This window comes from Diuraphis noxia, unplaced genomic scaffold, assembly GCF_037042655.1.
Source record: "Diuraphis noxia isolate RWA-SAM2 unplaced genomic scaffold, SU_Dnox_SAM2 contig0002, whole genome shotgun sequence".
In the NCBI taxonomy this organism is placed as follows: domain Eukaryota; kingdom Metazoa; phylum Arthropoda; class Insecta; order Hemiptera; family Aphididae; genus Diuraphis; species Diuraphis noxia.
In genome coordinates, this window is record NW_028301712.1 from 21801663 (window position 1) to 21814271 (window position 12609).

Genomic DNA, 12609 nt, shown 5'->3' on the forward strand with positions numbered 1-12609 from the left:
AGTAATATTCTTTACTGAAAGTAAAAAAGTTAAATTTCTCTTTTATTTTATATCGGTTTTATTATTAGAAACATTGTTTTTAAGGTGACGCTGGACCTCCAGGTCCTCTTGGTTCAACTGGAGATAAAGGGCAACAAGGTGAATCTGGCAAAGAAGGACCTCAGGTAAAGTAATGCAGGCTTACAATGATATTTAAATTGAAAAAGACTGTTACTTACATACTTTTTTCAGAAATAAGCTGTTATTTATATGTAATTTTTTTTATATGAATACCTAACAAACAAATAAAGAAAACTTTATTAATCAATTTCAGTTGAAATATTTTTTCAGACAATTTAGAAAGTATATTATAAAATAGTTCTAACAAAACAATATAATGCATTGTATTAACTAATTTTTTTTTTTTAAATGTAAATAGAATTTAAATGTACTTATTTGCCGTATATACCTAGTAATATAGTAAATGGACACACTTGAATTGTTTCCCGTGAATTTATGTTTTAAAACTTTATTCTAATTGCTTTCTAATTTTTAAATATCATTCTATTGGATAATGAATTGAAAATAGATGGTTTTTAAAATTGACTAAATCTGAAATATGAATTTCATGTATGAATGTACCCATAACAAGACATTTATGTAACAACGTTTTATATTGTGGAAGGTAACATAAATTCATACATAACTGTTTTGGTCCAATTACTGAATGTGTCCTACACATCATTATCTGTTTGTTTATTTCTCCCTTTGTTCATACCTTGGGAAAAAAATATTTCCTCAGCAGGTATTAACAACCGACAAGAATACATAACGCATAAGAATACAAACATAAATCCTTGTTAAAATATTATTTTATCGTTCTTATTTCTTTTTTATCGCCAATTTTACCTAAATGTTTAAAACTACTATTAAATTCAATCGTTTACAGTTTTATTTACTCATTTTTATTTTTATTTTTGTATTATGTAAGCACATTAAAGAAGATCAATAGTACAAAAATTATTATTTTCAAATATTTTATTTTCGTTATGAACAAATATTATTTTATATTTAATTTATAAATATTAATCAAAATTAAAAACTGTTCTGATCGTGAAAGCTAGTTCAATGAAAATATATAACTATTAATTTTAGTTAAATGAATATCTTCTTTATCGTTGTTCGATTTTGAACGTCGTGACTTTCATGTAATTATATTATTTACATTTATCCAGAACTCTCTATTCCCTGCATTCCGGATGCTGTCTGACATTGGCATTTGTGTGAGATTTTAATTTGGTCTATATAGCGGATGGAGGGCCTGTCTCTGCTCCTCTTTCCTTCGACTTTACCTTAGATAATAACCTTTTCAATATCATCTCTTCTTATCACGTGGCCAAAGAATATTTTAGTATTTGGCTCTGAATTATGATCAAAAGGCGGTCTTGGGGTTGTATAATAAATCCCTGGATTATGGATATACGTATGGTCGGTCCATGGAATTCGCAACATTCTTCCATACGTAATAATTTCAAATGCTTCTATTCTTCATTGGAACGATGAATTTAAGGTCGACGATTCGAAACCATATTTCATTATAGGGAATATCAGTGTTTTCATTAGATATAACTTCGTTTCTTTTCTGATATCATGATTCTTCCATATTTTGACAAATTTGGCAATCGAAGTCTTAGCCATACCTACTCTTCGTTGGATTTCCTCTTCCGAACCACCTTCATAAAAGTGCTCCTAGATATATTACATTGTTTTTACGATCTATATCGAGTATGAGGTTAAACATGAGAGGTAATGTTCTTGTCCTCTCAACAGCGATTATTGAGCATTTAGATCTATTAGTTTTAAGCCTGCCTCTTTGCTAAATTTCTCTACAAGTTCTAGAAGGTTGGCCATTTCCATTTCTGTTTTTGCTAAAAGTACCGCATAGTTAGCGTATCTTAAATTGTAAATTTTCTTGCCACCAATGGACACTCTTCCTTCCCATTCTTGCGTAGCGTGTCTCATAATCCATTTTCCATATATGTTCAAGAGAAACGGTGACAATATGCAACCATGCCTGAAAGATCTGAAAGATCAGACGCTTCACGGACATACGCTTGGCTATTAGCATGCATCATTTTTATTATTGCTATAAGGTGCTCTGGCACTCCCATTTCTTTTAAAATGTGCCACAGAAGATTTCATGTATTAGTGTCACAAGCTTTAGTATAGTCTAAGAAGCAGCAATTAGCTGTAATATTATATTCGTAGCATTTTTCTATTATTTGTCGAATGTTTAGGTGTTGGTGCGTTGTTCCTCGTTCCGGCACAAACCTGCTTGTTCTTAAGAGATTTGTGGGAGCAGATATGGTTTTAGCCTTTCTTGTATCACATATAATATGATCTAACTTGCATGGCGTACTAATTAGGGCTATAGTACGATGGTTTTTACAGTTTCCTTTGTCTCACTTCTTATAGATTGGGATGTATGTGCCATATGGACTCACACCATTCCTTTGAACATTCGCCTGTGGTCCATATCTTGGAGCGAATTTTGTGGATTATATCAACCCCCTTTTCTGCAGTTGCTTTTATCATTTCAGCCACAATGTCATCTGAACCTGCAGCTTTGTGGTTGCGTAATTTTTTGATAGCCATCTCACTTTCACTTCGTAGTATAGATGGTTCAGATTGGTCCCATAATTCTGTTTAATTTATTGCTGCATTCGTATTATCATTATCAGAGGCCATAAGCTTCTCGCAATACTGTTGCCATCTTTTAATTACTTCCGACTTTGTTAATAGTGTCATACGATTTGCTTAAAACTCCGTGATAAGGCTGCAACTTTTTTAAAAATAGATCTAGGCTCTTGATTAGTTTTATGTTGTTCTATTTCTTAGCACAGTGAATTTATAAATAACTAAATGAGTATAGTTACATTAAATTAAAAACAATCAAACATTTTTCTTGATATATTTTTTTTTTTTTGAACTACTTATATTTAAGTATTGGATCGTTTAAAATAAAATAATATAAATTAATTCATAATTAAAAATATACGAATGATAATAAATATTTAAGTGTGTTCTAAATTAAAGACTATAGATAATAAACAAGACATTTCACTTTCAATGTTTTGAGGTTTTGAGTGTTTAGTTTAAATTTTCCATAAATAACTATTATATTATGAAACTGTAATTTAAATTTAAAAAATAATCATTTTATTTTAGAATTTTATATTCTAAATGATATATGAAAACAAACTAAATATTTATGAATAATGATTATGGAAATATTGAATGTGTATCTTAACAAATATTTTTAATTTAAAAATATTTATAAAAAAATTTAATTATACTATACGGTAAAAAAAATTTAAATTATCTTTTAAATAGAACAAAAATGTCAATTTTAGGAATACACTATTTAAAATTCTTATTCAAGCTTTTAACTTAGCCTCTAGGTTCAGTTATTATAGTAAACATATATTTAAAAAAATGGTTATAATGAATTTACCAAAAAAAATTTAAGAAGATTTGAATTAATATTTATCCCTTTATCATAAAAACAAACATTTTAATATAAAAAGAAAAAACTAATGTTGTTTTAAAAATAATTTGTTTAGAATAATAAATTACATTTTATCTAAAACCAATAAAATTTGACAAATGTATAAATGATTTTATGTTATAGGTATGTGTTATTATTAAAAACTATGTGCAGCGCCTTTAAACTAATCTCTTAAAATATAATCCATATAAATACTTCACTTAGTTCCCATCCAAAATAAAAAAAAGTTGTGGACAACTTTCTCTACCTACTTTTGTCGATAAACGATGACTAATAGTTATAATTTTAAAAACACTACACAACTGAGATAAATTCTATTTATTTTTAAATTTGAATTATATCAGAAAATCCAAATAAAACGCATTTTATTTGGATTTATTTAATGACGATTGTATCACTGCTTAAATAATTGTCATATTAAAAATTTTGTGCTATAATTAATATTTACTTGATTTGTTTAAATTTATATTTTATTATTTTATTTAGGGTGCAGAAGGACGCAAAGGACCTACAGGAATACCAGGTGTAGTGGGTCCAAAAGGAGATAAGGTAAAAATTTAACAAAACATATAGATTCAAAATATCCAAAATATCACTTTTTAACACGCGAAAAGGTTTAATTGTTAAACACAAAAACGAACAATTAAAAATTTAACTAGGTAACGACAAAAAAATGTATCTTTGACTAGTTTAGTTCCGTGGACAAAACCAAGCAGAGTGGTTAAAGAAAAAATAGGAGGATATAAAAATAATAAGGTGCATCAACTGGGGAATAGAATGGCTACGCTTAGCTCTGCTCAAATATAAACGTTTTAAATTTGTCACAACTTCAAATCAATGTGGTTAATTAAAATAAAATATATAAAAATTACATTTTTTATTGATAATTAATAAATTCAGCTTATATTACTGGGACACTGGGCCATTATCATTACACAATATATCAAACTTTTAAAATATATTTAGGATATTGACCTATTGAATTCAGTAATACGAAATTAAACAGTATAGTTATATCAATATTTAGAGTATAATTACAATATAATTATTTTTTTACTTTATAACAATAATAATTATATAATCATATTATAGTTATATTAATAATTAATAATTATATTTATTGATATTTATAGTTTATCTAGTATATCATGTATTTTCTTGAAGAACTGAATGAAATTATTTTAAATATTGGGATCTTAACTTAAACTTTAAGCAATGATAACAAATGACTTGTTTTATGTTACCTTTTGTGTTTTTCAAAATATACGAAGTTATTAAATATATGCTAGAAGTTTAGAGTAGCGTGATTATAATCACTAGGGTGTCTTTCTTTCATAGCAATATATGTGTTAGTCTAGTATGACCAACTCTATTCTGATTTAATTTTTTTTTTCATTTGAGATGTTGTTATTTAGGTATATGTTCTATTTTATAACTGATTGTTTTATTTTGTGTAAATAGATTATTTGGTAGTAGGGTAGTTTATTCTAGTATCTATTGCAATAATTAGGAGGTGTTTTATTTAATCTGTTTTTTTTTTTCTAATTGGTGTATGGGAAGATTTCCATGAATCAGGTGTCAGGTGTAAAGATGGCTAATTTTGTTTGAAAAATATTTAAAATTGTAAAATGAGTAGGTAACATAAAATATAATTTTAATGTTGAAATTAATATCTTTCTCGTTATATCACAAAAAATAAATTCTTTCTAATGTTATAGGATTTTTTACTATAGATTTTACACAAATTTTAAATTACCAGTTACTGGTCTGATGAAATTTTTATAATTTATTTTAAATATTCTCTTTGAGTTTCCTATTTATTCGTATTATTGTTTTCAGAAAAATTAATTAATTAAACCGTACCCCATCGCGCTACATAAAATATTTGTTATTTGTATTTAATTCAACTTGTTATGATTTAGGGTGAAATAGGACTTGCTGGTCCAATGGGAAACGATGGAATAGCGGGAGCACGAGGCGTTCCAGGTTAGTAGTTCAATTCTAAAACAGTCCATCATAGCTAACATCGTATTTTGATCAATTAACTGTAATCATAAAAATAATAATAAAAAAAATTAAGAATTGTCGTTTTTCACTAAATGTCTAGGATTTCTTTATTGATTTACAAAATTAATAATTTTGGTATATTATTTTTTACATTAACTGAATTTCCATACATTATTATATGATAAGTGTACAATAAAGGAATTTCTAACCAAACCATTTTTTTTTTTCATAATATTAATTTATTTCCTTAATTGTATGACTGCTTTATTTAATAGATGACATTAAATACAATTTATCATAGAAAAAAGTTATACAATTTAATCCTATTTTTATAAGTGCATTTGGGCTGTTCTTGTTATTATTATTTTAAGTTTTTTTGATATTAGACTAAAAATATACTAAAAAAAAAAACAACAGTTGCAACTAGTCATTTCTTATTTCAATAAAATTTGTACGTAATATTTCATGTTTATTGTTTTCTACAGGACCCCCAGGACCGGTTGGACCACCAGGAGAAGACGGAGATAAAGGTGATATTGGGTCTAATGTTTAAAAATATTATCAGCTTTGTCAATTGTTATCAGGACCATCAATTATTCCATAACAGGTGAAATCGGCGTTCCCGGAGAAAAGGGATTCAAAGGTTCAAAAGGAGAAATGGTAAGTAGTACATTTTTACGTTATGTAAGATAAAATTGTACTTTTTATTCATTATTATGACCTGCCTTGATAAATGAATAGCATAACCCACGAGTGAAAGGAGTAAAACAAAATACAAAGTGAAATTAAATTGAAATAGTGGTACGAATAGGTATTAAAATAAAAAAACTGGTAAGTGGATTTCGCTCTGCAGTACAGTAGGTTACAAGTGGGTTACTGACTACTGTAATGGATGATATTAAATTTGAATTCAATGATGTAATATATTGTATACAAAAAACGATTCTGGGTGGATACGGTTTATCAGTCTTGAATATTATGTTACAATATATTAATTATATTGTTATAATTTAAAAAAAAAAAGCGGGTAAATCGTGGATGTCGTTCAGCTGTACAGTGTAGGTTACAAGTGGGTTACTGTAATGGATGGAATTAAATTTGAATCCAATGATATTATATCATTGTATACGAAAAACGATTCAGAGCGAAGACGGTTTATCTTTCTAGGATATATTATAGATTATTAAAAATTTTCAAATCTTAGATTTAAAAATAAAATTTTTTAAGAATTTCTAGTTTGAAATAATTTGTGAATTTTCGTGATTTTCGTGAATTTTACATATGTTGTCAAAATTCAAACTTTGAATGCTTGTAAAAAAAAATTGTGACTACGCATTTCTTTTATTTTTCAATTGTTATTGTAAAAATATGATAGGAGCCATGTATTAAATTTTCAAATCTAAGATATAAAAGGAAAATTTTTTATGAATTTGTACCTTAAAATAATTTGTGGATTTTCGTGATTTTCATGTATTTTGTCAAAATTCAAATTTTGAATGCTTATAAAAAAGAATTGTGACTATGGATTTCTTTTATTTTTCAACTGTTATTGTAACAATATGTTAAAACCCTTGTATTAAATTGTCAAGCTTTTCTGCCTAACAAATAAATTTTTATCAATATTAATTTAAAAAAAACTATTAATGAACGAAAATTTCAAATGCCTATGAATAGTTCAACTTAAGTCGAAAATTTTTGAAAATGAAAATTACATGGTGGATAGAATATACTTATATAAACATTCGATGGAAATTTCATGTATCTATGGTCATTTGTTTTAAAATTACATCAAAAACCAAAATCGATTTTGTCGAAAAATGAGTGTGCGTAAAATTTCCCGTTTTTCCCTTAATTTTTAGTTTGTGTTTCTCGATTATTTAGAAAAGCATTAAGAATTTTTTACTTTTGACCCCCCAAAGTACCAACTAGATTCACTTTCTGATCGAACGAGGTACTGAAGTCAAAAATTGAAGCATTTTTACTGCCCCAAAACGTGATGACAGACACAAAAAAAAAAACACATCATGGTAAAATCCGTACATTCATCGCTCCGCTCAGAATCTAAAACGTCGTCCGTAATTATTTATTATTATAAAATCGTGAAATCTAATATAACTAATATAACTAAGTATGTTGATTTGTACTGTGCATATATGTCATAAATTGTAAAATCGCATTGCATGTCCTAACAGTATAACGTTCAAAAAAAGTTGATAAAAATTGATGTATTTCTAGGGCCCAGTCGGAGCATTAGGAAATCCAGGATTAAGAGGAGAACCAGGACCAGTGGGAGTACGTATTGTTAAATAGTGATTTCAAAATTAAATAATTATACTTCAATATTTGACGTCTCCGTAGGTTCCAGGAGAAAAAGGTCCGATTGGAGAAATAGGGAGACAAGGTGCTAAAGGCGAAGAAGGATCTATTGGAATTCCAGGTAAAAACTTGATAAATTTATTCTGCACTGCAATATAACTATTACTGTACAAATATATATATTTCTTATGGTTTACTTAGGACCACCTGGACCACCGGGAACACAAGGTATTCCAGGACCTTTCGGACCAAAAGGCGAGCTCGGAGACGTTGGTGCCAAAGGTAATAAATTAGATACACTATTTAGTAAGCTTAAAATTGAATTTAATTAGCTACAAAAATACTGATCACCAATCAGGAATGTTAAGCAAAATCGATACAAATCAGTCACCCCGCATTCTGTGTACATGGCAGTCTGTAAAAAAAGTGTCTATTATATCACTTTGATCTTTACTATAATGTATAGTATATTAAATTAGTGTAATCTAATTTGAGTAATATCGTTCGATCTACCACCTATGTAAATTCATTAATGTTAATTCAAAGGCAATTGATATAGGTCCCGTCGGGCAACCTGGACCACCTGGTGAAATTGGCCCCAGAGGATTTAAAGGTGTTGATGGGCAGTACGGTGAGTAAAAATTAAGTGGTAATTATTATAACTATACATTTTTTTTATTTTATCAGACTAAAAAATATATTCTCGAGAAAATTTTATATTAATCCGTTGCACGACATTTAATATTACCTACCTACATAATGAATTATAAAGTATAATATATGGAATCTTATAATTTATTTTATTTATTTTAATTACTTAAGTGTGTCAAATCGGTGTTTAGGTCCACCAGGTGCAGACGGACCGACTGGCCCTAAAGGAGAGCCAGGTGTAGTTGGACCACCCGGCCCACAAGGTCTTGACGGCAAACACGTATGTTTGTTTAATATTTAAATTGAATTCATTTAAATACCTACATGATGTTAAATCTTGAACAATAAAACATAAATTTGAAATTACTTAGGGTGAACGAGGACCAATGGGTGCAAGAGGAGATGATGGAAAAATCGGATTACAAGGACCAATAGGTCTTAGAGGTTAGTGGTTTTGAACTTGTTTGTTGTGTATAATACAACCATCCAGGATTTACATTAATTTTTCGTGAGATTATGACTTTTAAATTATCTTTACAAACGACATTCATATTTAAATTTTTTAAATATTTAAGTATGTAAAGCTTTACTATGTCTTAGTAGTGTTTATACTGATTTCATTACAAATTTCAGTGGATTTTTATGTGTTATTTCTAATAACAACATAATACTAGAATATATCTTAATACATACAATGTGCATAATATATAATATATATATATAATATAAATATATAACTTAAAATTACAATAAAATTCCAAAAATTTGTTTTGCTTAATTTAAGTAAAACTATATTATTTTATCTTTATTAAGATAACTACTCGTAATTAGTTTCTCATTCATTATTATATATAGCCATCAAACATAATTTTATCAACTTTTTAATATTAGGTTAAAATAATCAACGTCATATCTATATGTTTTTGTCATGTAATTAGAATTCAAATACAATTTATATTCTCTTGTTAGGTTAACTATTTTTTTTATATACAAACATATTGACGAATTTTATAAGTGTGATAGACACCTTTGAATTTTAAATAATTTAATTTAAATAAATGTTATAAATAGGTAACATTGGGCCAGAAGGACCAAAAGGGAATGCAGGTGTTCCCGGATTTCCAGGACCTCAAGGTGAACCAGGAATTCAAGGACCAAAAGGTGACAGGTAAGAAATGCATGTATATAAATAATTATTAAATAATTATCTTATTGCTAATAATTCTACCTTTTTAAATTTTGAATGAAATGAGGAATATATTGGTTTTATATTATGATGTGTGTTTTATTTTTAAGTAGTAATTATATTTTTGCTGTCAAGTCTTGGAGCAGAATATTAAAATTCTTTCATATTTAACATTCAATGTTTAAGTACTTATACAATTTTATTAAGTTGGTTATATGAGGGGGAGAAGAGCAACAAACACAATCAAATAAATACGTATTAATTGATAACAAATAACAAATAGAAAACGGGAATATTTTATTCAACTTCAACTTCCGAAAAATCTATTTAATTTTTAATACTCATTCAGAAAAGAATAACCATAAATACTTACATTTTTGATAAAATATTTATGTAAGCAATTGCAAAACATGATTTCATTAGAAATTAGCATTGACAATTTTTATATAAGGTTTACATTTTTCAAGTTCGATTTTAGTTGTGAGAAACAACTTTATCTAAAGTGAACTGTCCGTCAGTCGGGTCGCCTTATATCACAGTGTAAAAAATATAAAAAAAAATTAATTTTTTTATTAATTCAACCAATCGAATTCAGTAATAAAAAAGTACTAGAACTAATATTTGTGAAACACTAACTAATTTTAAATATTATATTTTAAAATTACTTATCTACGTAGTGGTCGAGACGGTGATGATGGAAAAATAGGCGCTCCAGGACCTCCAGGTGAAATTGGTCCAACAGGTAATCCAGGTATCGTGGGACCTCCAGGACGAACTGTAAGCTACGTTTTATTGAACTTGATTTAAATAAAATAATATATTTACTAAATAATTCATATTTTATTTAAATTATGTCAAAAAAACAACTTTAATTCTCCAATATAATAAGCTATTTATTTTAAATTATTTTACTTTGTTGTGCTAAAGCGATTATTTGTTTTAAATATATTATTATGTGTATCGCGTGTTATTTTAGGGAAATGAAGGTCCTCCAGGACCTCAAGGAAGCTCAGGGTTACCTGGAGAAAAAGGCGATCAAGGTTTAATAGGTAAGCATAAATCAGTAAACTTATAATAGTACATCTAAATTTAGTATCCAAATAGGTATGAATTAAATCTACTTACTTACGATTTTTTATCATGGATACAATGATTGAAAGCAATTTGTTTATATACGTTTTTTAAGATTATTTTAAAACACTCCTTAAGTTTAGTTTTTTTTCAATACTTTAAAATTTAAAGTTTAAATAATAAAAAAGAAAAGACTTTTCTAAAAAAAGTTTTTTTTTTCATTTTATTACTCGAATGATAGTACGTTGAATGTCATTTTATATTCGTCTCCAATACTAGCTTCTTCCATCGTGAAAAGTTATCGTTTTTTTTTTTTTTTGCATTTAAAATAAACTTAAAGAAAACATACGACTGCATTGTTTCAAGACTCCACATTTAAACAATAAGTAGTAATAAATTATAAATAAATAAAGGTAAAAAAAGTTATAATCGTTAAATAACTCGAATAAACTATTGTTTTATATATTTTAATAATATTTTTCTTAAATTTTTCTTTTAATAATTTATATAATATGAATATGAGAATAATATAAAAATAATATCATTGTTACATGGCTAAATTCAAGTTTCTGGTGACATGAAAAAAAGGTTTAAAGTCTGGATAATTCATCACAAAAATACATAAATGATACAGAAAATAATTATTGAATATTTGATTGATTTTGTTAGTGTAAACCAGCAAATGTAAATGAATTAGTACTTTAAATTTTAAAGCAATGAATAACTTGTAAAAAAATTAATCTTGATTTTAGTATAAATGGTCAATTTGTAGTTAATGAAGTGAATAATAGTGATGATAATAATAAAATTAAATATTTATATACACATATACAATATATTTGGTGGCCCGCTTGAAGATGATTGCTTACCAAAGTGGCGCGCTAAAAAAAAAGGTTGGGCATACTAATAACTAAACTATAAGAAAAACTCAATATGTTTAAATAGTTGATGTTTATTAACTATTTTTTTTTCAATATATGAACTATTTTATTGGAAAAACGTCGGCTTAAAAGTTAAGTGATATATACTGATGTAATACTGGAAGTATCAACGGTGCCACACGTTTCCACTTTAAACCACTTGATACATTTCCTGAAACTTAACAATCAATTTGATACTTTGTCATTGACTTTTGGCTTAAGTCGTTTAACTTACGTAAACAATCTTTAACACTTCCTAACCAATTATTTAGTTTAGAAAGTAAACCGTATTCAATCAACCATTTAGTTAACGACGTTAACATTAACTGGTAATTTATTTTTCAGAGGAGATATCTACAATCAATAAAACATCATGTCGTTATTTTAAATCTTTGAATACTTTAATAAACGTTAATTTATAATACAAACCTATGAAATGGTTTTAAAAGACTCGATTAAAAAACGAAAGCTAAAACATTCTAGCTAAAAGTTTTAACGAACAAACATAAAATTATATTTAAGCTTTTAAATTAATCAATCATATCAATATAATATAATCAATCATCATAAAAATCGTAAAACTATTTAACTGGTAGATTTAATATAAGTAGCATTCTGAAAATCAACATAGGTAATTTCCATATAATATTACTTTTTGATATTTTGCTTATACCTACATTTGTTTAAAAATCTTATATGATATTCAAATTGTTACATATTATAAACAAAATCATACACTGCAGTTATAAGTGAATTAATATAACATATAACTTATAAGATATAATTTTGGACAGTAAGGGCATTTTTAATCTTAATATTCTACATGCCAATTTATAATTTATAATATGCTAAAAAATTAAAATATCTTAAAAAACAATGAAAGAACAGATAATAACCCCTTTAAGTTTGAC

At 26.9% G+C, this 12609-nt stretch overlaps 1 protein-coding gene across 1 annotated transcript in view; it reads left to right on the plus strand.

Moving 5' to 3' along the window:
• The window catches only part of LOC107165992 (uncharacterized), an 80262-nt gene that overhangs the window by 48311 nt on the left and 19342 nt on the right, over window positions 1–12609 (plus strand). Inside the window, exons 33-46 of the mRNA XM_089220011.1 lie at window positions 85–164; window positions 4034–4096; window positions 5470–5533; window positions 6040–6084; window positions 6162–6214; window positions 7790–7846; window positions 7913–7991; window positions 8072–8152; window positions 8430–8501; window positions 8713–8801; window positions 8893–8965; window positions 9593–9689; window positions 10385–10484; window positions 10684–10756. Coding sequence (XP_089076137.1) covers window positions 85–164; window positions 4034–4096; window positions 5470–5533; window positions 6040–6084; window positions 6162–6214; window positions 7790–7846; window positions 7913–7991; window positions 8072–8152; window positions 8430–8501; window positions 8713–8801; window positions 8893–8965; window positions 9593–9689; window positions 10385–10484; window positions 10684–10756 — 1026 coding nt within the window. The remainder of the gene's footprint in view (window positions 1–84; window positions 165–4033; window positions 4097–5469; window positions 5534–6039; window positions 6085–6161; window positions 6215–7789; window positions 7847–7912; window positions 7992–8071; window positions 8153–8429; window positions 8502–8712; window positions 8802–8892; window positions 8966–9592; window positions 9690–10384; window positions 10485–10683; window positions 10757–12609) is intronic.